The 26,356-nt window shown below is 38.1% G+C and overlaps 1 protein-coding gene across 3 annotated transcripts in view; it reads right to left on the minus strand.

Annotated features, from left to right (window-relative positions):
• Nucleotides 1–782: 782 nt before the first annotated feature.
• rad50 (RAD50 homolog, double strand break repair protein) overlaps nucleotides 783–26,356 on the minus strand; it is a 42,410-nt gene continuing 16,836 nt past the window's right edge. For 2 of the 3 annotated variants that reach the window (XM_051680127.1, XM_051680128.1), the window contains exons 14-26: nucleotides 19,520–19,757; nucleotides 14,859–15,048; nucleotides 14,501–14,627; nucleotides 14,072–14,265; nucleotides 13,268–13,378; nucleotides 12,682–12,774; nucleotides 12,493–12,606; nucleotides 11,825–11,952; nucleotides 10,133–10,357; nucleotides 4,241–4,326; nucleotides 2,649–2,791; nucleotides 2,072–2,205; nucleotides 783–1,875 (exon numbers count right to left, since the gene is read on the minus strand). In XM_051680127.1, coding sequence (XP_051536087.1) covers nucleotides 1,689–1,875; nucleotides 2,072–2,205; nucleotides 2,649–2,791; nucleotides 4,241–4,326; nucleotides 10,133–10,357; nucleotides 11,825–11,952; nucleotides 12,493–12,606; nucleotides 12,682–12,774; nucleotides 13,268–13,378; nucleotides 14,072–14,265; nucleotides 14,501–14,627; nucleotides 14,859–15,048; nucleotides 19,520–19,757 — 1,970 coding nt within the window. In that variant the 3' untranslated portion in view covers nucleotides 783–1,688. The remainder of the gene's footprint in view (nucleotides 1,876–2,071; nucleotides 2,206–2,648; nucleotides 2,792–4,240; nucleotides 4,327–10,132; nucleotides 10,358–11,824; nucleotides 11,953–12,492; nucleotides 12,607–12,681; nucleotides 12,775–13,267; nucleotides 13,379–14,071; nucleotides 14,266–14,500; nucleotides 14,628–14,858; nucleotides 15,049–19,519; nucleotides 19,758–26,356) is intronic. The other variant, XR_007895444.1, reaches the window with a different exon arrangement.

Below are 26,356 nucleotides of genomic sequence, written 5' to 3' on the forward strand. Positions count from 1 at the left end.
TCATAAAGATCTTTCCATGAAAACTTCTCAGATTTTTCAAAGGAAGCAGTAAAGACGCACAAAGATGCACAGGCCAACAGTAGAGCAGTGGTCATCATTTTGTCAATCTACTTCAAGCCAAACCATGAGAGTTTCTCAGGACTTTAGCTGTTTGAATGCCAGAGGCAACTGATTTCACTTCTGCTGTAGGCTGCGTATATATACACTCTCAGAGAGCAAGAGGTGCTACGTTCTGGCCTTTGAAACTTCCTTTTCGCAGTGTAAGCAACTAAGAGATGATCATTGGCTGATCAGTGCGCGCTCAGTAGATATCCTGATTGAGATGTGGTTGAACTTCTGGCTCTCATCTGTAATATTTTAAAGATTTCTTCGAAGAAAGGAATCGAGACCGAACTGATAAACTGCTGAGAGAGATTATTTTACTAATGATTTGAATAGCTGGGGTACTGCAGGCCACATCTTGACCATGTTTGGTTGTGCAAATAAGTTTCCTTATTGCAAACTGGAATGAACACTGATTGCTTTTGCGAATCTGTATGTGCTCGTATTATCAAACCATCTAAAATGCGAAAGCGCCTACAGTTGTATTGATGCTTAAACAGATGACTACATCTGAAGTCAGATGATTAATACCAGTAGAAAACAATTTTATAATATGGAAAAATGTGTTTAAGACCACAATAATAATGACACACCTTGGTGAGCTGTATGAATCAAAAATGTTCTGTTAATGAATTAATCCCCTTTTCATAAATAGAAAAGAGATGGTTTCAGAAAAGGCATGGCAAGAACAAGTTGTTTTTTTTTAATAACATTTCAGAAAATGCAACAGAGTGGGTACAAACAGTACAGCAGGAACGGCAACATACACAAATGAGCTTGCAGCAAGTTACTCACATTAGGCCTCATTCATGGAACGCAAGCAGAACGAATTAGTGTAAATTGTTTGAAAAACCATATTTGTGCAAATGTTCGCTACTTGTATACAATGGTCAAAAACTGCACAAAAATGGAGCTTTAAAGGAATTTTTTTCAAGTTAAGCTCAGTCGACAGCATTTGTGGCATAATATTGATTAATAGTATAAATGAATATCAATAATATTGCAATAATTTTAAGTAGCCCCTTTATTTAATTATGAAAGTCAAAAATAACAGTTACAGTGAGGCACTTACAATGGAAGTGAATGGGGCCTGTCCATAAACATTAAAATACACTCGGTACACTCAAAAGTATAGCCACCATGAGTAAACATAATACATGTTGACATGACTTTAGTGTGATCAAATTAGGGATTTACCAGCGTTAAGGTTTTTACCAGATTGCAGGGTTTACAGGAGTTATGTCGTCATGACAACAAAGATGTAATATAAGATATAACTTTGCACAGATAAGGTTACTAAGTGATTTTATCACACTAAAATCATGTTAACACATATAATGCTCACTTCTTGTGGCTATACTTTTTTGTATATTTTTACGTTTATAGACTGGCCACATTCACTTCCATTGTAAGTGCATTACTGTAACTGCGACTTTTGTTTTTTTTAAGCAAACGATGGTTGAGTCATAATTATTTTTGTAGTAATCAATGTTATACCACAAATGCTGTTGACTGATCTTAACTTGTATTGAACCTTCTCTGGTCTAACTCGAAGGCAAAGACTGCTGTTTGCATGAAATGATGCTTCAGTGCAGGTAGGAGTTGAGAGAGGAGATGTTGCATTTTATGATCTCTGAGCACTGGTCCTGGTTTTTCCGGATCCGGTAGAAATGCTCCACATAGTTGGATCGTCCCAGGAGCTCCACAAAGTCCTCGTCATGGGTGATTACAAGCAGCTGGAAGTTGCGCTGGCGAGAGCGACTCTTGATTATCCTGCAAAGAAACCAGCGGCAGATCTTTTAGAGTCAGGTGTATGGGAAATTGTAGAGACAGAGACCAACATTCTGCCTAACATCACCTTTTGTGTTTCACAGAAGAAAGAAGCTCATACAGGTTTGGAACAACATGAGTGTGAGTAAATGGCAGAATTTTTATTTTGGGCTGAATTATCATTTTAATGAAGACTCACTCCACCAGGGCGTGTGCCAAAGACTCAATGTTCTCTCTGTCTAGGTTGGTGGTGGGCTCATCCAGCGCCAGAATTCCACAGTTCAGACAGAACGTTTCAGCCAAAGCCAGTCGTATTATGAGGGAGGCAAGCACCTAAAGACACACGTGCAGAAAAGCCACAGATTCAAACATTACATAATACCTACACTCAGTGACCACTTTATTTCGTACACCTACTTATTCATGCGATTTATCTAATCAGCCAATCGTGTGGCAGCAGTGCAATGCATAAAATCATGCAGATACAGGTCTGGAGCTTCAGTTAATGTTCACATGAACCATCACAATGGGGAAAAAATGTGATCTCAGTGAGACTGTTGTGCGTGAAAATCCCAGGAGATCAGTAGTTACAGAAATACTCAAACCAGCCCATCTGGCAACAACAGTCATGCCACAGCCCAAATCACTTCCTGGTTTACATTTAACCTGTGATTCCCACTGTATCTGGAGTAGACAACTGCGCTTGTGGATAAATAATTAAATATTTGTAAAATCATAAGCCACCTATTATATCAACAGGGTAAATGCTGTTTGACCTTTTGTCCAGCACTGCACCGTCCTCGCATGTCCAAGGCCGTGTCTCCCTTCACCATTACCACTCTATAGTTGTATGTCCTTCTTTTCACACCGGCAGAGGCGTTCTCATCCACATCAGAGCGGATCTCCACATACTCTATGTCTGAGAGAGCTCATAGACATCAGGAAACACACTTAACAAGGTTCCAACACGTTTTGACCCTTGACATTTCCAGGACCTTTTCAGTTGTTTGTGATTACTTGTTAAAGTGTGAATAAGAACTTAAATTTTGGTCTGTTTCTCACTCATGCCGTTCGTATCGCTTTGGAAGACATGGATTAAACCACACTCAAAAAAGAACTTTTTGGCTGATCTTGATTCAAACATGTGGTTCCACTTGTTTGAAATGAGTTTTCTTTAAATTAAAATAACCATGTGATGACAACTTCAATACTCCAAGTAGAGGGAACCTAACTGAATCAAGTAAACAAAATGTTTCATGTCAAAATAACTCAAACGAAACCCTTTTAGTTATATGCTAGCTAGTGACAAAAATGCAAGCATGCTAAAACATGCAGGTGGGAAGCAATACTGAGTGCAACTTGGCCAATATGCTGTGGTTAGCTCAATGGGTAAAGCAATAAGTAGAATATTCAAAAAATATTGGTCCTCAACCTTGGCGCAAACTCCATTCTTCAACATGACTGTAACCCCCAAAAATACAACATTACAGAAATACATCTAAATCTCAACATAACAAAACATTAAACATTAACAAGTGCCCCAATGGTATAATGGTATAAGTAAAGCTGACAAGACACTTTTTTAGTATCTACTCAGTACATTTAAGTTCCCTTGGTTACATTAATTGTTTGAGTAATATGAACATGGGAGAATTGATTAAAACTGGCGATAGTGAAAGTTAATTTTTGTTAGTGCACTGGAGTCTTATGGATTACCTTTATGCTGTCTTTATATCCTTTTGGAGCCTGAAAGTTTTGGACCCCTTTGACTTACATTGTACGGCCAAAAACAACTCATACACCATTCACAATATCATTTCAGTTTGAGGTGGTATGAAGCTGAGTAAATGGTGAGAGAATTGTCATTTTTGGGGGAGCTACTGTATGTATCTCTTTAAGACTTTTAAAAATCATTCAGACTCAGACTGACACGGTAAAGAATCATTCAGACCGATCTGTAACCCTGTTCACCTAATTCATTGAAAATTACGACTTACTCACAAATGAGACATCACTATGTCTTGCAAGCAAGTTGTACTCTACACAAGAGCAAAGTTTTGCCGATGAAACATTTTTGAGCAGATGAATGCTACATAAATGACAATTCACTTTAGATATTCCCATGACTTCCAGGCCAGGAACATTTTAAAATTCCCTGATATTTACAAGTTTTCCATAACTGTGGGAACCCTGACTCTACTGAGAAGATACTATGTATAATCTAAGCCTAATTCTCGGACAATCAATCAATAAACATTCGCACATGACTTGAATAGGACCATACAAACAATGTCAATACTAAGAACATGCTTGGGTTGGGTACATTATAGAATATATACTGTATGTCATCAATGTGTTGGTCACAAACCTTGTCCTCTGTATGTGCTCCGCCACAAATCTCTGATGATTTTATTTATCTCCTCCATCTTCATGCTATGAAACTTCATAATTGTTCTGAAATAGAAAATACTAGCATTAGGGGTATTCATATACATATTTACAGTAATGTAAAGCTGAACATATGAACATACATGTCTAGAAAACATGTTAGCAATAATATTGTCATGCTATTATAATGCTGAATCCTCTAACATTTTCCAGTCCATTCCTACTCATCGGACGCCAATGTTTTTATTTGTATGAGTAATAGATCTTCATATTTATGCATTCGAAAAATATTTAAAGGTAATACAGAGGCACAACAAGCATATGTAACAATGGGAAAAATAAACATTGTTATGATTTATTTTCAAGAAACAATACTGAAATGCCATGCAATCTATTTAAATAATATTTACCTGACAAGCAGAAACTAGCAGCAAAAGACTATCAAGCATTTGACAAAATATCACCATACTTACTGTGCAAAATACTGCTAATTTTGCACACTCTCTAATTTATATTAGAGGAAATCTTGCATCTAAGCATGGTGCATCCTATCAGATTGCCAGACTTCCTCCGCTTCTCTGCACAGAAATCAGTGATTGTATCATGCTGAGAAGAACTGCCCAGATAAACTGGTTTGGTGCTTGGCTCAATAATTCATCAGCTGAAAACTGCTGTAGTCAAAGGCCTACATGGCACTATGAACAGCTGAATGTGTATGGTATCATTTGGAAAGCAGTTTGAACCACCAGAACATAAGTGATCAAAATCACATTAAACTCAGTTGATAATCTCTAAACCTGAAATCAATTGCAGAGGTGAAGGAAAACAGTTTGGCACGTAGGCTAGGACTACAGCAGACAAATTTGGATATAGAGTATATACTGGTACCGTTGTGGGTTTTTTCAACAGCCATTTTTTTCAACATCTGCCAATAACCTTTCCCATTTGGTCGAAAGGTGTTGCAAGCATACATAAAAGGGCTGTAAGATTGACAAGTTAATCTGCTGCTCAGTGGACACACACAATGTTTAAAGTGCACATGAGTTTACCAGTTCCATTCTCCCACTCTCCTCAACAGTCACTTTTAACTGCCCTAATAAAAAAAAAAAAGGCAAATAAATTTTTGCCCGAAAATATGCCTTGAAAGAATATTTTGCTGTTTGTAACTATTGTTGCACAATTTTGCACAAAAAAATAGCTATTGTTGGTGCAAACTAAACACAGCCCAGTTAACACCAGCCCTACAAACAAAGTCAAATAAAGGAAAATTATTTAATTTATTAAAATTAGGAGACAACTTTCTCAAAGCACTATCTGTTTATACAGCTTTGGAAAAGATAGATAAATTCAGAAACTACACTGAAATAATAGTTCACCCAAATATGAAATTTCTGTAATTATTTACCTCAACCTTATATCGATTTAAACCCCTATGATTTTTATCTTTCGTGGAATGAAAAAATATATTTTTTTAGCTTTGTGTGAGGAACAGACCAAAATGTAAAGCGCTTTCACACCTGGCTCGCTTTCTGGAGCATTTGTTTCAGAAACCTGGTGCGCTTTCTCCCTTAGTTTGGTTAGTTTAGGCATACATTAACATGGCAATCGCACTCAGATCAATGCCACAACAATCAGTCCAAGACCACCCAGACAAGGAAATCTCACTACGACTGCAAACGAGTGGGAATGTTGAGAATGCAATCTGACCCAACAGACCAACGAACCAAACAATATCCCTATAAAAACCATGCGCATACCTGATTGATATAGCCTTTTGGCAGCTAGATTAAATAATATTGCACATTTAAAATAGGAGTTGTTTAATAAATCTTGAGGTAACTTCAGCACTATTGCATCTCTTCTTCGAAGGCAGCAGAACAGACACAGGTAGGACGTCATTAGCAACACTTTAATAATAAGGAAAACAGCAGCTCGGACATTCTGCAAGTTTACTCCCTTTAGTGTTTGAAAGTCTTATGAGTTTAGAACGACGATGACAGAAAATGATGACAGAAATGTTATGTTAAAGTCAACTATTCCTTTACAGTTATCTCCTGAGATAAGAATCAAGCAGTAATGAGTCATTAAAAGATAGATTACTACATTTACTGTGTCATTTCTTCTAAAAGACCAAACAAATGACCAAAGTTTAGCCATGCATCTCAATGTGGCGCAAGCTGAAAGGTTGTTTGAGCTTGTTATCTGTTAGCCAGTTGGCTCACTAGCATGTGACATGTTAAGCTAATCAGCTCGCATGGTGTAAGCTGATTGGTCTTTTGACATGTAATCGGGTAGCCAATCAACTTGCGTCTAACATTTAAATTGCTTAGTTTTGCAGAAAAGCCGGATTCACTGCAGCACGTTGCGAAAGTTTTTTCTCTTAAACCCACCTCCACCTGTCTAAATCTGTTACATGGGGATTGTTTGATATGTTTGATGTAGCGTGTGATGTGTTTTGTCTAATTGTGAAGCAGCAGCAATTTCATCATGCTTATCTCAGTATGTCTGAGAATTTTCTGGCATGACTGTTGGTGCCAGATGGGCTGGTTTGATTATTTCTATAACTACTGATCTCCTGGGATTTTTACGCACAACAGTCTCATTGAGATCACATTTTTTCCCCATTCTGATGGTTGATGTGAACATTAACTGAAGCTCCTGACCCGTATCAACATGATTTTTTGCATTACAATTAGGGCTGCAACTAACAATTATTTTGATAATCGATTAATCTAATGATTATTAGAAAGATTATTCTACGATTATTGCAATGATTAATCATTAGCTCTTAACTGATTATTCAGCTTGTGCCCCAGTTTAAAAGGTTGTATTAAAGGTGCTTACTAACAATAAAGACGACAAAGTAATCTTTTAAAAATACCTCTAAGTGACATTCACTGAATTAAAGCAAAAACAAAAAAACATTAAAGTAAAAAAATTCAGAAAGTTCAGTAAAAAATTCAATGCAAAAAAGTCCTATTGTTATCAAGTGTTTTTGTCTTGTTTTTTGTCTAAAAATCCTTAAAAGATTCATTTACTTGAGAAGGAACATATAAGATATTTAGACTTGCTTTAAGAGAATGTCTCTTAAATATAAGTGTATTTTGTATATAAGTGTATTTTTTTCACTTGGTTATACTTCTGCGAGTGCAGTAAAGACAAAATATACTTATATTCAAGATCTATTCTCTAAAAGCAAGTCTAAATATCTTGTATGCTGCTTCTCAGTTGAATGCATCTTTTTTTAAAGGATTTTTAGATATTTGAAAATATTAGTATTTTTAATATTATATTCAACATTCTCAGATAACAATTTTTTCTTCTGCAGTATAGCTGCTAAAGTAAATGTACGTAGTTTTAAAGGAGTTTTAGATATTTACAAGCCAAAACAAAAACAAATCAAAAATGTATTTTGTTGCAGTGTATAATGGGGTGAAGACGTCCCTTTCTCACCTTTCTGCTCACTTTAATCCATCTTTAACTCACAAAAAAACAAACTCTCTCTTATTAATAAAGCTGCGTATTGGCAATTTTCTTCACAATAAGAAATGCAGAGTGACATATATTATGATTCAATAAGTCGCGAGCCATCACGTTATAATCTAGCTGCTTTAAGCACGCGCACTCGAGGGACGAGCGTCCCCACAACAGAGTGTGCCTCAGCAGGGTGCAGTTTCAATCTCTCCACCTTAGATCGGGACATTCGCGCAACTCATAGAAGAGGTACTGACCACACAGAGAATGCCAGTTTCGGAGTTTGTAGTTATTTACATAATCTGCTTCCGTATTATTTGAACTTTAATAAAGCTATAACGCATTAAATATAACTGCATTATAGATGTAACGCCGGGGTGTTTCCTTTAAAGACGCTCGACACGCAAGTCTTCCTTCAGGAGAGCTCCAGCTTCACAACGAGAGTGCTTCTGTATTTACTTATTTGGTATTTTTGTATAATTCCCTCATACTTTGTGATCTACATCATCTGAAGCTGTTTGGAAGGTTTGGAGTGTGTCTGGACTGTGAGCTGTTTAATTCTTCCTCTCCTCAGTCAGGCGCGAACTGCAGTGCTGCCCTCGTGCATCATCATTAGAGTTTAATGTGATCTCATGTTACGTTAAATGAGATCAAACGACTATTTGACAACGAAAATTGTCGTTGTCAATAACGACGATGAATCTTTTCAGCCCTAATGACAATGCTGCCTCACGATTGCCTGATTAGATAATCGCATGAATAAAAGTGGTCGGTGAGTGTAAAAATATAAAAATAACAAACATAAAACAATATTCTAATACCAAGAATCTTACATTTCTCTCACTGATTTATTTTTTTTGAAAAAAAAAAAAAAAAAAAAAAAAGATACAAGCAACATGCGAACTCAGAACATGCTAAGAAGAATATAAGTTTATCATGTTTCATGATGTCCATAAGATTCTCCATACAGTTAGACTGCAAGGGTTTCCGTGTAATGATATGCTGGAACCAAGGTACACTATTCCCTCATATCATTATTTTCATGTTTTCTTTATTTGGGGGCACTTCTATAGCTCTACATTGAAGTAAAGCAGGAAGTTCCAAACTTTTTGAGCAAAGCACCTAAGTCCATTGAAGATGAATGAGATATGATATGATTGCATAATAATCATAATATAGTATCACCAGGTCCCTGCTGAATTTCACCCCTAATATTTAATAGGTTAAAAAACACTGACAAATCTTGATTTACCTTCACACCTCAAAATCATGTGAAACATAAAAGGTGATTAATGGCATAGCCGGTGAAAAACCAGTATAATGCCTCTGCATTTCAGATGTAAAGATGTTATGAGGCACGACGGCAGAGCGATTTAGACACCCAAAGGCCTGCTGATGTAACTTTTGTGAAGGCTCTGGATGATACCGATCTACACCAACACCATGACCTGGGACTTCCTTTGTATATCCCACACAGGAAATGAGCAACATAACTTCAACTGTCATCATTAATATTAATGCTGACTGCATAATCAATATTGATGAGATGTGAATATGTGCAGAAGAGAGACTATTGCAAACAAAAGCTGCGATAAGCAGATAACACTAAAGATAAGGCACGTCATTGCACTCATTCAGTCTGGGACATAAAAGTCATGGGCAGTTAGTGTTCAAACATATTGAGCCGTGGTGCCCATGTCCTGAGATTGTTTGACGTCATGTCTTGCCTTCTCCCCTATCAATGTCATATCTCTCACTGTGCCTATAAATAAGTTAAAATGTAAAAATAACACAATAAATCTTAGTAATACACAATATCAGGGGTCTAAAATGGTTGAAATGATAAACAAGTAGAAAGTTTAGCAAATTAATTAGGGAATTATTACAGTATCTAACATCTGGATTAACAGTCCATTTCTGTATGAGCATTTATGCAGCATATCTGTGCATTTACTGAACTATTTTTAACTTGATAAAATCAATAAGTTTATATGAGCAGATATTTTTGAGCAAGAGCAGGTAGTTTTATTAATGAATTCATTCTGCTAGTGTTTCATGAAGGAAGCCAAAAGGACCAGTTTTTGAGAGAAAATCACTTTTCACTGAAATTTCAAAATGATCATGATCCAATTTCTTTTAACTTATATCGCCCACCCACACATCAAGATAACTGCTTTCGGGAGTCCCTGTGAGGTCTTGAGGGCAAGCTCACCAGCTAGTGATGATTCAGCCGCTCCATTAGTGTAAGGCGGCTGTGTCAGATTTCCATGAGTCAAGGATAAAAGTGTTTTGCTGTTTGTTACGTCAGATTGTCTGCTGAACCACATCAAACGCAAACCTCTGATAAGTGCTATCCTGAAACTACCCTGCAGAAAACCCTTAATAAAGACCTACTTACTGGTCTAAAGCTTTATAGTAGATATCCAGGTCCTTATTGGCCAGCTCTGTTGTTCTCATGACAATCATCTTGTCTCTGTAGAGATCTTCGGCCCGGCAGTACTGGTCCTCACTGAGCTCCTTTCGGAAACGGAGGATCTCATCTTCATAGCCTTTCTGCCGGCCAACAGCTACACTGCGGTTCTTTTTCAGGTCCTCCAACTTTCGCTCCAATTCTCTACGCTCACTGACAGAAGAAGACGCACTCTTAAAGACATGCTTACATTTGAATCGCGTTTCACACTTCTTATAGGTCTACGTGAACTGCTGATGTTAAAATAGTTTCATTTAGAAGTCGAATAAGTGGGTTATGGTAACCTAAGAGCATACTCTGCGTAGAAAGTCATCTGAACCTCTGAAACTGTGTCAGACATTATCAGGACTTTATAAATGGGACTGGGCCCTCGAAACACAATTTTTGCTTGTATTTTGCTCTCACGGACGAATGTTTGAGGTCTGTAACAGAAACGATCAGATTGTAGGCAAATCGGTGCTGGCTCTAGTCAATGCCACACAGTAAAATCACATAAAATCAGTTGGAGTTTTGTGGAGCCAAATGCTTAAAGGAGGGAGCATAAAGAATATATTATTTTGCTATACTTTCCTTCTTTTTTCCATCATCCTAATTGTATTTTATGTAAAAAAAAAAAAAAAAATTATCCAGGGTCAAAAATGTATGGGCATTCTGGACAAACAAAGAAGGGAGAATTAATTCCTCTTTTTGTTATTTGTAAGTTATCTATTTCATTTTTGTATTCTATGCATATCTTCTAAATGGATATCTCTAGGGCTGGGTACTGATACAGATTTCCTGATTCGATTCATATGGGTACATTTAAGTCCATTTTCCTTAAATATGAATGCAATTCTAATTAGGTACATTACGAAAATATAAATTTTACTAATTATATTTTATTAGTTTTTCATCATTTTAGCTACTTTTTAGCCATAAATCCATGTGTTCCATCAATAAATATGATATTATATTGCATATATTTTGTTACATGTTTATTGTTTAATTGCATAATTTGTACTATTAAAAGTATTTAGTGATTTGCTGAACATGTGCTAAAACTGGTACTGTCTCTTTAAGAAAACCGGCAGTTCTGTAAAGAGTGTCTGTAAATGAGTGCATGTTAACAAGAGAGACTCGAATGGCTTTACCTCAACTGTGCTATGCATGATTACAATAAATGTTTATTTTTGTTTTTGATCAACAACTGACTGTAAAGAACAGAATGAGTATTAAAAGTAACATTATTAATGACAATGGATTGCGAGGATCTGGTCTTTGGACACAAACATGGAACGAGTTGAACCACCCTCAACACAGTGCTGCTGAACTTCTTCCCCACTATACCACTCAATCACTGAGTGAAATCTGAACATTTATCAGCCAGTGGCTAATCATAGAGTTTTTAGTCACACTGCATGAAATTTGTTAGCAAATGCCAATGATTTACTTTCATTGTAGTAGAGGGTTGTCGCAGAGTAAAAGATCGATTTTGGGATTTAAGAACCGATATCGAGATCATTCAAATGAAGATCGCAATGCATCGTAAAATATATATATTTTACCCATTCCTAGACATAACATAGTGAGGGCACTGCCCAAGTAACTGAATATAAGTGGATGTAATAAGTGATCTTGTACTTGCGCAGCTCTTGGACTTGCATGTTGCCCATTTCCTTTAGCAAGACTTCCCGTTTCCTGGTCACATCCTTCAGTTCCTCCACACGCTTCCTTAAAGTCAGATTATCCTGGAGCCAGCGCTCTTGAATCTGTCAGACAACATTCTGCAATCATATATCTAAAAATAGCGCAATGCAAAATCAGACAAACCAAATTTTTCATTAGGTTACAGTAACAGATGTGCCTTCAGACTAGTGGCAGGCCGATTTATCGACCCAGGCGATGATAAATTTCACAGCAGTCAAAGATAAGTGTCTTGCAATGATGATCATGGAAACCTAAGGTTTAAATGGGCCGGCCTGTAGATGTCAGAACTTTTTCTTCCTTTAGATTTTAGTAAATGTACATTATATCTAAATTTAGTTTCCGACAGCTGATCAACAAGTCGACCGCCCCACCAGGGAGAGTCCAGGTGCTCCCTATGCTCAGACCATCCTTGAATCAGTTGACCACCAGTTAAGACAATAGTGTGGTAAGTGTAAGTGTAAAAATACAGATTAGATTTAAGACAAGCTGTCTCTAAGGCCTATACTCTATTTTTAATAGGAATCCAGTGAACTTCTCAAAGTGTAGATCTTTGCAACAAGAAGAACCATTACAAATGATGACAAGAAAGCATCTCTCTGCACCTTCTGAGTGTCTATGTCCTGTCTGATGTTGCCCATGTCTTTATTGATCTTCTCTCGCTGTTTTTCAGCCTCATGTAGCTGTTTTTCCACCTCCTGTAGCTCAGTTTCCTTTTGCTGAAAAAGTGGAGATTTCATAAATCACACGCAGAAAAACAAAATGAAAAGAGAAAAGGAATGTTTTTCTTGTACCTCTTTGTAGCTGTCTTTGCCCTCTTCAATGTACTTTGAGATCTCTCTTTCAAGGAGAGTTAGGTTTTTAACCTTTTCCTTGATGGCATTTATCTAAAACACAGTACAGAAGTCTAATGTCATGGTTGATGTTAAATTTAACCCTTCATCTAGGATGCCATGAATAATGCCATTCTACACCATACCGTAATGAAACATTTCAAAAGTATTAGACTATTATGTCCTTCGTTAAGGCTGTCACGATTATGAAATTTGGCGACGATGAATTGTCAAACAAATAATTGTGATTATGACGATTAATTGTCTGTTTTAGGGCTGTGACGATTAACTGTCTCGTAAGGGTGTGTGCTTCATGCACCTTAAGAAGTCATTTTTACATAATTAATTTCAAATATTTAAATTAAATAAAACAATTGGGATAAACTGTATGATTTCCTTTTAAGGCTTTAAAAACTTATGAATGACATTAAAAAATAATGTTTTAAATATCAAAACGATCAGACGATTATTTAATAATCGTGACAGGACTATCCTTCGTAAATAAGTAAAATGCAAAACGCCAATGTAAAAGCACAGAACCCAACACCTTTTCCTGCCCTTCCTCCTGTTTCTGCCTCCTGCGCTCTGCCAGGTCCTGTCTGTCCTGCTGGAGTTTCTCTAGAGTAGCAACCAGTGGAGACACCTGCTCTTTTGCTTCCTGAAAAACACAGAAATCGTGACGATATAACAGTATGTGATTATAAAGTTTTAGTGACTTCAGTGAGCTGTAGATTTTCTTTGTACAAATTAAGCAACAAAGTCACTGCATGTTTGTAAACCTTTGTTTCCAACTTTTTTAAACATTAATAGATATTATTTCAATGCCAGTTAGAATTTGCTTATTCTTCTAATGAAATATAGGCCAATTTTAAAAAGCAGTAATATGATCTGTTTATTGAGTTCACATGTACAAAATAAGCTGTTACATCTAAATTTATGTCCAACAATTTCAGATTAATGAATGTAACACAAAGCATTCATAGCATCTTTGGTGCATAACACGTCAATGGACATTTTTTATTAAGATTTTGGTTAAAATGTATGCAGTAGACATACAGTATGTATGCTTAAGGGAATGAATCACGTATATTTTAGGTACTGTAATTGGTCACCTTTTTGCCTTCACTAATTAATTTTGAATGGACATGCAGTGTGACAAATGCTTTTTTAAGTTAACAATGTCCTAACATCCCCTTCAGTGTTCCACGGAAGGGTTTTGGGGTAAGTAAATGATTGAATGAAATAATTTTCATTTTGGGTGAACTATCCCTTTGAGAAGTTTAACAGTGAAGAAAGCTCATTTCTAAATGAATCAAAAACACATGGTAACCAGACGGTGGGCATTCCTCACCCGGATGTCTCGGTGGAGGGTCTGGATCTCAGTGGAGAACTCCACACACTGCTCCTCCAGCTGCTGACGTTTCTGCATGTTGCTGGAGATTTGGAGCTTCTCTCCACGGATCTCATTCACACTACTCCTCAAGGCCTGGATCTGCTCCTGCTGATCCTGGATCAGCTTCCTCTTCAGCTCGATCTTACTGCAGGCTAAACACAAGGAGCATCATATGGACACACAATGATGAAAATACATACCACACAAGTAGAAGAAAACAAGTATGGAGGTAATTATTACACTATTACACATCGGAAATGCAAAGAGGTTTTCTGTTTATTTTAAAACAGAAGATTTACAGGTACAGCAGATAAAATGGTCCATATTCTACTTATAGTGCCATACACTATTTATTTGACTAAGGCAGCGATAAGCTGTTCAACATACTGGTGTCCAGGCGGTGTTGGGTCTCTTGTTTCTCCTGGTTGACCTGCTGCATGGTACGGCTGAGATCAACTCCCTGCAGTCTGGCAGCATGCTGAGCGATCTTTCGGTCTATGTCCTTCAGATCAAGCTGAGATAGGAGGATACATTTTGATTACACACAAGTGGACAAAAACAGATTGTAGATACTGTATATGCATATAAAAGTAAACACTAAGCATTGAAGCATCATCAAAAAATACGCTGTAATGCATCACTATATTAAACTGTATTTGTAATATGTGTTCTATTGATGTGTTGTTTTTGACTGTATTCTATAATTATTCTATAGTGTTCTGTATGAGTGGAGCTCAACTCAAACCTGATAGCGGTCCATGAGGGAGATGTCCTGCAGACAGGCCTTGGCTGTGTCCTCCTCAGACATCAGTGTGGACAGCAATGTCTCCTGCTCCTCAATGACTCCCTTCAGTCTCTCAATGTCACGATTCACACTCTGGAGTTTATTCCTCAGCTCTGGCAGCTCTTTCTCCTGGAGCTCCATGATGGACTGTCTGCCAGTGCAGGAGACGATCGATACACATGTTTCCAAAAAAAATTATTTAATCAGACCCCTTCATTTTTTTCACATTTTATTATGTTGCAGCCTTATGCTAAAATGCTTTAAATTATAAAAAATTTTCACATCAATCTACACTCCATACCCCATAATGACAAAGCAAAAACCAGATTTTTGATAACTTTGCAAATTTATTAAAAAGAAACAACTGAAATATCACATTGACATATTATTCAGACCCTTTGCAATGACACATGAAATTTAGCACAGGTGCATCCCATTTCTCTGGACCATCTTTGAGATGTTTCTACACTTTGATTGGAGTCCATCTGTGGCAAATTCAACTGATTGGACTCGATTTGGAAAGGCACACACCTGTCTATATAAGGTCTCACAGCTGAAAATGCATATCAGAGCAAATCATGAGGTCAAAGGAAACGCCTGCAGAGCTCAGAGACAGGATTGTGTCAAGGCACAGATCTGGGGAAGGCTAAAAAAAAAAAAAAAAAAAAAAAAAAAAAAAAGCACAGTGGCCTCTTAAATGGAAGAAGTTTGGAACAACCAGGACTCTTCCTAGAGCTGGCCGCCCAGCCAAACTGAGCAATCGTGGGAGAAGGGCCTTGGTAAGAGAGGTGACCAAGAACCTGATGGTCACTCTGGTTGAGCTCCAGAGATAGGAGAAACTTGCAGAAGGACAATCATCATTGCAACACTCCACCGATCTAGGCTTCATGGCAGAGTGGCCAGATGGAAGCCTCTCCTCTGTGAAAGCCCGCTTGGAATTTGCAAAAAAGCACCTAAAAGGACTAAAGATTGTGAGAAACAAGATTCTCTGGTCTGATGAAACAAAGATTGAACTGTTTGGCTTCAATTCCAAGTGTCATGTCTGGAAGAAACCACCGCTCAACCCCTCGCAATACCATCCCAACGGTGAAGCACGGTGGTGGTAGCATCATGCTGTGGGGGTGTTTTTCAGCTGCAGGGACTGGGGGACTGGTCAGGGTTGAAGGAAAGCTGAACACAGTAAAATACAGGACCTCAGACTGGGCTGAAGGTTCACATTCCAGCAGGACAATGACCCTAAGCACACAGCCAAGACAACGCAAGAGTGGCTTAGGGACAACTCTGTGAACGTCTTTGAGTGGCCCAGCCAGAGCCCGGACTTGAACCTAATCGAACATCTCTGGAGAGACCTGCAAATGGCTGTCCACTGACGGTCCCCATCCAACCTGACAGAGCTTGAAAAGATCTGCAGAGAAGAATGGCAGAAATTCCCCAAATCCAGGTGTGCAAAGCTTTTATCAGTGATTTATCAGTCGGACGATATTAGCATTTCACAGATATATCGGTATCGGCGTATATGTTTTCCGATATGTGCAGATATGATTTTTATTTTCAGAACATATAATGCAGAAAACAATGCTTGGGGTGATTTAGAATTGGTGTCATAACGTAGTTTGTCCAGCAGAGCACGCTCCGACTCCATTGTTTACAGAGCTGAACTGACGTGGTTCTGCAAACAGTGCAGAGTTAAGCGGTGTCTTCACGGTAAGTTGCTAACTAGTTTGTGAAATACATACTGGAAAGTTAATAAATAATGACCCATAATTTGACCTTTTCAATATAACTAATATAACATTAACCCTGTCCCTGACAACCATGTCACTCATATTTATCACATCTGTTTGCTGTGTTATCCAGTTATAGTTTGACAATGCAGTCAGTAATGTAGCAAATTGAAAGGAAAGCATCAGAGCATCATTTTGAAGCTCAGCAGACAATGGTGGATTGTGTCTGTTGAGTGTTGATTTCACGCTACGTTGTTACCTAGTTTGTGAGATGCAATGCTGGAAAGTAAATAAACAATGTCCATCTTTTGCTCTCCGTGACAACAAGCTTATAGCTAACTAGCTAAAAACAGAAAAGTTTTTCCTTTGCATTTTTGAAAAGTTTCGAGTACAGACAACAACGTTGTCAAAAAGATCCCCGTTCATACGGATCCGCGAAAAAGACTAAAAATGCTGTATTATGCATGCCAGGCCAGTAGTTGGCGATGTCACTTTGTAAAGAAACACTACGCGTCTGTGCACATAAGCATTCTTCCACAGAGCGGTGAATACAAACAATGAAGATGGCGAAAACATCGAGCAATTTTGTCTGGATGGACGATGAGGTTGCTTTATTACTACAAGTGACCCTGGACTATAAAGCGGCAAAATGTCAGGAATATGTGGACTGGGAGTTATGCCAGTATAAGTATTCTGACATCTTGGATGCATTTTTAGCCCACTATCCGACAAGCAAAAATATGGGACGGAAGGATTTCCCGCACGAGAAAGAGTCGATTTCCAAAGCTCACATAACATCTAAGCTGAAACACAGTCCTGTAGTCCGCCATTGTAGTTTTGAATGTCTCACGCATTTTGAAGTACTTGCGCGCATGCCTATAGACTGAACATGTAATACGCGTGTGCATGATGTCATCGTTTTCACAAATTCGCATTTTTGTATGTTTACATGGAGACGATAACAGCTTCGTTTTCAAAAACATGCACTTTGAAACACGTTTTCAAAAGTTTGCGTTTTCAGGCCCCAAAATGCCGTTGTTGTGTAAACGAACCGTTTTTTGGTTGAAAACTTTGTCGTGTAAACGGCTCCGATACTGAACATATAGTACTGATGTTTATTTAGCTATTTATTTTATTTTTATTCTTTATTTTCTCAGTGTTCATTTCTAGAATTTGTTGACAATGTATAATAATAATGTCAAATATTCTTTGATAAAAATATTTGTTTAAGAATGCAGCCTTCCGAGTACCTTTGCATATCGGTGCACAATCCACATAGAAAAGGTCTGTTTTCATTCCAGCTAAAAAATTAACTATATCGGCCAACATATCAGCAATTGGTGAATTTCCCCCCCTCTAAAATCGGTATCAGTCTCAAAAATCCCATATCGGTTGGGCTCTATATCATACCCAAAAACATTGGAAGCTGCAATCGCTGCCAAAGGTGCTTTAACTAAGTACCAAGTTAAGGGTCTGAATACTTATGTCAATGTGATTATTTCAGTTTTTTCTTTTTAATAAATTTGCGAAGTTCAAATCTGGTTTTTGCTTTGTCATTATGGGGTATGGAGTGTAGATAGATGTGAAAAAGCATTTTAGCATAAGGCTGTAACACAACAAAATGTGAAAACATGAAGAGGTCTGAATACTTTATGAATGCACTGTAGATAGAGAGATGGACAGATGATAGATGGATAGACGCATGGATGGAAGACAGTTGGATGAATGGATGTTAGAGTGATGGATAGGTGGATGATAGAGTGATGCACAGATTGACAGCAATGGACAGATGACAGATGGATGGGTGGATGGAGGACAGTTGGATGGATGGACAGAGCATAGAATGAAGGATGGGTGGATGAATGGATGGAAAGATGGAGTGATGGACAAATGACATGGATAGAGGCATGGATGGAGATTTGGATGGATGGATGGAGGAAAAGAATGATGAATGGATGGACAGATGAATGGGTGGAAAGATGTGATGACAGATGCTAGATGATAGAGGCATGGATGGAGGACAGTTGGATGGATGGACGAGGATAGAGTGATGGATGAGTGGGTGGATGGATGGATGGACAGATGGATGGGTGGATGGACAGATGATAGCTGGTAAGAGGCATGGATGGAAGACAGTTGGTTGAATGGATAGATGGAGAATAGAGTGATGGATGGGTGGATAAATGGTGGAAAGATTGTTAGGTCGATGGATGGACAGATGGATGTGTGGATGGACAGATTGATGGAGTGATGGACAGATGATAGCTGGTAAGAGGCATGGATGGATGAACGGAGGATAGAGAGATGGATGGGTGGACAGATGGATAGGTGGATGAATGGAAAGATGGATGGAGTGATGAACCAATGGACAGAGTGATGGACAGATGACAGATGGATAGAGGTATGGATGGACAGATGGATAACAGAGTGATGGATGGGTGGATGAATGGGTGGAAAGATTGTTAGGTAGATGGATGGACAGATGGATGGAGTGATGGACAGATGATAGATGGATAGAGGTATGGCTGGATGGATAACAGAGTGATGGATGAGTGGATGAATGAGTCGAATGATTGTTAGGTGGATGAGTGGACAGATGGATGGAGTGATGGACAGATGATAGATGGCTAGAGGTATGGATAGAAGACAGTTGGATGAATGGACAGAGAATAGAGTGATGGACAGGTAGATGAATGGATGGACAGATGGCTAGATTGATGGATGGAAAGATGGATGGACAAATGGATGGACATTAAATCTGACAGTTACATTTTCCAACAGCACAAAAGGATTGCGGTCAAAATAAAGGACATTATTAGGTTTCAATAGGCCGATTGGTTTATAACTGATAACTCATGGCATCCCATTACAAAAGTATGTGAAGACAAAGACTCTTGCCTGACGGGTTTTAGTGCAATCATTTCATCACGCCTGCGTCCCTTTCTCTCAAGGTCCTGCTCTGTGTTCTTCAGTTTGTCTGGGACAAGCCTCAATTTGGACTGCATATCATTAATGACGTCCTGGAGCTCAGCTTCTGACGGGAACACACGCTGACATACAGGACAGCAGGGCTCGCCCTCTTCTGTCAGCTGACTAATGAACTGACTGTACACGGCTGTGGCCCCCGTCAACATGGCTGTTAATGGAGGAAGACAGAGAGAAAGTGAGAATTACAGAAAGAACATGGTAATACAGATATATCGGCCAAGCCGATTAGTTTGCTGATATTTGGCATTTTAAGATTATTGGCATTAGCCAATGTCTATGCCTACTTGGTCAACTGACCTTTCGTTAAGTTTTACTGACCACTCCTGTTGTAGCAACTGCTGCCTGCTGCCTAGTTCATCTGACAAGCTTTTGCTTTTGTCTGAGAGTCTTTGCGTGCCATGTGTGTTGATTCATTTTAAGATGAATTTTATAGAAATGATCACAAAATATGGAGGAAAAAAACGCTGTTGCTGGGTCACTTGTAATAGTGACACAAGGTACTCAAAAAGATACATGTGGTATTTTTAATACTTTTAATGAGTTAAATAAAACTTCAGAAGAGCATGCTATGGATTAAACCTATTAAGCCTATGGATGTCGGCCCTCAATCCCAACTGAACATTGATAACATCAGCCAGCACACCTACATTTGCTGCAATGAAAATTAAAGCTAATAACTTAACATTAATTCATTTATGTATTGCTTCACGTCATATTAAATTAAGAGTTCACAGCCCCATAGTCAGTGAGTTATAAGACATTGAGCAGTTCTGTTTATTTACACTAAAGTTATCAGGTGTAATCAAATAACGCTTTTCTCTTTTTAGAAATATAAATGGCTGAAAAAAGTTAGCTCAAAGAAAAGCTCTAGCATTGAACTCACTGAACTATCCTTCCCTTGGTTACGGTTGATAGAGAAATATAGTGTGCACTCACCCTTTAAAAATATGAGGAAACTCCAGTATGATAGTACAAGTTTCACATGGTAAAAAACTTTTAGGTGAATTTTATAAAGAGCAACCTTTGATATCTAAGAGCAGATGAAAACAATAGCTACTCAAAATAAGGGCTGAAAGACAGAAATACAAATGAAACAGATGCTTGCAATATTATTAATAATAATAAAAAACGTATTTCAACATTGCACAAGTCATATGAGTGTAACAGCCAATAAAATCACCGAATAATTTGCATGCTATGGCCAAAAACACGAAACATGTTCTTCTCACACAGCATTCACATTAATGCTCCAATCTAAAACTGTTCATGCTTTAAATGAAAAAAGGACATAAAAAAATATTAATCTGCAACCCTAATCAATATACTTGTAGAAAGCATATTGTAAGGATATTGATAGCATTTTTGAATGGATTCTTTCATGAATATAGAGCAAAAACTTAGTGTCTTCACTTATACAGGATATCCAATCTACAGGGCTCCAGACTAAAAAATTGACTAAGCCATTAGCTCCTAAACTGAAACATTTAGGAGCCAAATTGCTGTTTTAGTTGCCACATCACAGAACTACACGATTTAGCTTGTTGTTCAAAAACAAGATAGAAGCCAAAGAAAAGACAGCTGATAGCTCATTAATCGTGTGTTTAATATATACACTGTATAGTTGAGTGCACAAATTTGCATTCCCCTTTTGTTTCATAAGTTTTCACACTTATTATTTTATTAATTTATACAAATATAAGAGACAAAATATAAAACAAATTTATTTAGTAATGCCCTTCAGAATCTACATAAAAGTTATTTACATAAAATATAATATGCATATACTGTAGTAGTGTGTTGCCTTCTTGAGCATCAGTGAATGTTTACACCTTGTGTAATTCCCTCAATGGTCCTAAGTACCAAAAGCTGGATCTCACATCACAAATAAATACATTATATGTATAATTTATATATAATAAAAAAAAAATCTAAGTCTTTCTTTACTCTTACCGGATATCCCAGACACAAAGACTACAAGAGTGCAAACTGAATGAAATTTCAGATGCAGTTTATTGTGCCACTCCAATCCCAATCAATAATAACCAGGAAAAGATTTGGTAGATAACACTGGACTTTTAATTATAAACAAGCCTGAAATTCACATGGGACTACTATTTGAAATGTCTGCGCTCCCAGTTGTGAACACACTGATGGCTGATTCACTGAGAAAGTGAATCTGATTCAAACTACTAACCCGAGCTCCTGAGTTCAATCAAGCTCTTGTCGGGTGATTCATTACGAAGACCCAGTTCAAGAGAGTCATCCATTCACGAATTGGACATCATTGCTTGTGATGTGTTTGTTGTTGTGTGCAGCCAGTGAGCTCATATCATCAACAGAAAGGGTGAAAAGTGGCACGAGACACACTGGCACTCTAAAGATGTATTCAATAACTCACAAGATGACATCTGACGAAACCGCATATAAAAGCACACTTCCCGACTCTCACCAATGGCGAATAGATTTTAAATTATTGTCGCAATCATTTATTTCTGGTCACATTTGCGACCATTTTAGTCGCAGTCTGGAGCCCTGATCTACTCATTCATTTTCTGGATCCTGTTCATTCAACATAAGCCTAACACTGACTGATTTCAAAAGTCTCTTTAAGCCAAGTCAGGTCACCTGGCGGCTATATTTGTAATGCTCCTGACACCTATTTTCTAGCTATAAGTACAGCTCCTATCTACTTAAACAGGGAATTGACAAAATCTCCAAAAATTTGGTCAAGATAATGTTTAAATAAGAATTCGACCGATAGTGGATTTTGCCGAAACAGATAAGGTGGTGTAAAATGTTGATAACCGATTAATCGGCCGAGTATTTAAAATGTATTTATTGAATGTTAAAAAAAAAAAAAAAAGAAGTCTTTCCTTACTATGACGGGCATAGAACATAAAGACTCCAAATCCAAAATGAATAAAATCCCAGATGTAGTTTATTGTCCAACCGAAATCCCAGTAATAATCAGAATAAATGAAGATTTGGTGCATGATGTGAGACTTTTAATATGATCAACTATAAACAATCCCGAAACACTTATTTTGAAATGATGCAGACTTGGCTCCATTACAATGTTCTATATTAAAGTATTAACCAAATTTAGCTTTTATAGTCTATATATTCACCGTGCGCACACACACACAGAGCATTCAGAAAGTATTCAGACCCTTTCATTGTTTTCATATTTTATGTTGCAGCCTTATGCTAAAATGCTTTAAATTATTTATTTTTCACATCAATCTACACTCCATACCCCATAATGACAAAAAAAAAAAAAAGATTTTTCATAACTTTATTGAATTACAAATTTATAAAATAAAAAATAAAAAAACTGAAATACCACACTGACATAAGTATTCAGACCCTTAACTCAATACTTAGTTGAAGCACCTTTGGCAGCGATTACAGCCTCAAATCTTTTTGGGAATGATGCGACAAGCTTTGCACACCTGGAATTGTCAATTCCCAGATTGAGGGAGTGTTGCAGTGATGGCTGTCCTTCTGCAAGTTTCTCCCATTTTCACACATGATCTCTGGAGCTCAACCAGAGTGACCATCGGGTTCTTGGTCACCTCTCTTACCAAGTCCCTTCTGTTACGCCCAGTAGGCGTATGTGTTTTGTTTTCTCTCTGTGTGTTTTCTGTTGCAGGAGCCTGTCCCCCATTGGTTCATCCATTTGTATTTGTTTCAGCCAATCGTCGCCTGTCTTGTGTGATCAGCCAATCGCACATGGAGACCTGAGATCACCCAGGTCTATACAATTCAAGATGGCTGTTATATGAGAGGACCTGTTTTGTATTGCTTGTGGTTTTTGTTGTAAAGCTTTTCAGTTTGTTTTCTTTGTTTTGTTTTCTTCTTTTGACTTTGTAAGGTCCTTGGACCTTTCTTGAGGCTCGTTTTATTTTTGAATTGGGAACAGGTTAGGGGCCCTGTACATGTTGCAACATGTAGACCTTAACACTGTCTAGTAACACCAGGTAAGGAGTGGTTGCCACCAATTGTAAGTTTTTGTTTTAGTTAAGAGTAGGCAGATTTATTTTGTGTTTTGTTTTCAGTAAGCCTTTTCTGCCTTTATTTAGTTGGCTTTTTGGTTTTCCTTGTTTCTTTTTGTTGGCAACACTCTTGTTCCCTTTTCACCTTTTTTGTGTTTTCTTTTGTTGGACCATGTTTATGTAAATATGTAAATATGTAAATACGTTTAATTATTCTCAGTAAAGCTTACTTCTTATGCTTCAAGCCTTGTTAGTGGTCTGCTTAAGCCTTCTTCTGTTTATTTGCACAAGGTTGTTCTAGTTGATTCTGTTCTGGTTTATGTTGATGTCCCTTCGATACCCCTAGACTAATAGGGATGTAACACCTTCTCCCCTGATTGCTCAGTTTGGCCAGGCGGCCAGCTCTAGTAAGAGTCCTGATTGTTCCAAACTTCTTCCATTAAAGAATTATGGAGGCCACTGTGATCTTGGGAACCTTCAGTGCAGCTGACATTTTTTTTGTAGCCTTCCCCAGATCTGTGCCTCAACACAATCCTGTCTCTGAGCTCTGCAGGCAGTTCCTTTGACCTCATGGCTTGGTTTTTGCTCTGATATGCATTTTCAGCTGCGAGACCTTATATAGAGTGTGTGCCTTACCAAATCATGTCCAATCAATTGAATTTATCACAGGTGGACTCTAATTAAAGTGTAGAAACATCTTAAAGATGATCCAGAGAAATAGGATGCACCTGAGCTAAATTTCAAGTGTCATAGCAAAGGGTCTGAATACTTAATACATTTGTAATTTAATAAACTTAATAAAGTTATGAAAAATCTGTTTTTTGTCATTATGGGGTATGGAGTGTAGATTGATGTGAAAAATAAATAAATAATTTAAAGCATTTTAGCATAAGGCTGCAACATAAAATGTGAAAAAAATGAAGGGGTCTGAATACTTTATGAATGCACTGTATGTATACTGTACACTCACCAGCCACTTTATTAGGTACACCTGTACACCTACTTATTCATGCGATTATCTAATTAGCCAATCGTGTGGCAGCAGTGTAATGTACAAAATCATGCAGATATGGGTCAGGAGCTTCAGTTAATGTTCACATCAACCATCAGAATGGGGAAAAATTTTGATCTCAGTGATTTAGACTGTGGCATGATTGTTGGTGCCAGGCGGGCTGGTTTGAGTATTTCTGTAACTGCTGAACCCCTGGGATTGTCACATGCAACAGTCTCTAGAATGGATACAGAATGGTGCAAAAAACAAAAAACATCCAGCGAGAGCAGTTCTGTGGGCAAAAACAGCTTATTAATGAAAGAAGAATGGTCAGACTGGTCCGAGATGACGGGAAGGTGAGAGTAACCTAAATAAACACACGTTACAACAGTGCTATGCAGAAAAGCATTTCTGAACATACAACATGCCGAACATTGAGGCGGATGAGCTACAGTTGCAGAAGACCTCACTGGGTACCACTACTGTCAGCTAAGAACTGGAAACGGAGGCTGCAGTGGGCACAGGCTCACCAAAACTGGATAGTTAAAGACTGGAAAAACATAACCTGGTCTGATGAATCTGGATTTCTGCCAAGGTACACAGATGGTAGGCCCACTGCAACCTCAGTTTTCTGTTCTTGGCTGAAGGAAGTGGAACCGGATGTGGTTTTCTACTGTTGCAGCCCGTCCGCTAAGGTTCGACATGTTGTGCATTCTGAGATGCTATTCTGCTCACTACAATTGTACAGAGTGATTATCTGAGTTACCGTAGCCTTTCTGTCAGCTCAAACCAGTCTGGCCATTCTCTGTTGACCTTTCTCATCAACAAGGCGTTTCTATCTGCAGAACTGCCGCTCACTGAACTTTCTTTTGAGCCACTCCGCACAAAATTGGCTATCAATGTTTTTGGCACCATTCTGAGTTAACTCTAATGACTTTTGTGAATTGGGAATGCGTGAAAATACCAGGAGATCATCAGTTACAGAAAAATTAAATCAGCCTGTCTGGCACCAAAAATCATGCCCCAGTGCAGTTGAAATCACTGAGATCACATTTTTTCCCTATTCTGATGGTTGATGTGAACACTGATTTAAGCTCCTGACCCGTATCTGCATGATTTTATGCATTGCACTGCTGCCACACAATTGGCGGATTAGATAATCGCATGAATAAGTAGGTATACAGGTGTACCTAATAAAGTGGTCGATGAGTATATTTTAATTCCATCTAAGGGGATTTCAAGATATCTGTTATAAGGTATGTCCATTGCGACACAGGATAAACTCAATGGTTAAAGGGGCTAACATTGCCACCTCAGCTTGCTATGTCATATCTACATTCTTTGCTATACTTGACATAATGCTTTCTATATTCTGTTTATTATTAAACAAGTCATTTACCAATTACAAGGTTTACTCTGAATTTGCACCCAGAGAACACCAAAACAAAATTTGCAGACTTCAACAGAATTTGAATTCCAATATTCACAGGGGCCTGGGTAGCTCAGTGATAAAGACGCTGGCTACCACCCCTGGAGTTCGCTAGTTCGAATCCCAGGGCATGCTGAATGACTCCAGCCAGGTCTCCTAAGCAACCAAATTGGCCTGGTTGCTAGGGAGGGTAGAGTCACATGGGGTAACCTCCTCGTGGTCGCTATGATGTGGTTCGTTCTCGGTGGGGCATGTGGTGAGCTGAGCGTGGTTGCCGTGGTGGATGGCGTGAAGCCTCCACACTCGCTATGTCTCCGTGGCAACGCACTCAA

Source organism: Myxocyprinus asiaticus, chromosome 40 (assembly GCF_019703515.2).
Source record: "Myxocyprinus asiaticus isolate MX2 ecotype Aquarium Trade chromosome 40, UBuf_Myxa_2, whole genome shotgun sequence".
In the NCBI taxonomy this organism is placed as follows: domain Eukaryota; kingdom Metazoa; phylum Chordata; class Actinopteri; order Cypriniformes; family Catostomidae; genus Myxocyprinus; species Myxocyprinus asiaticus.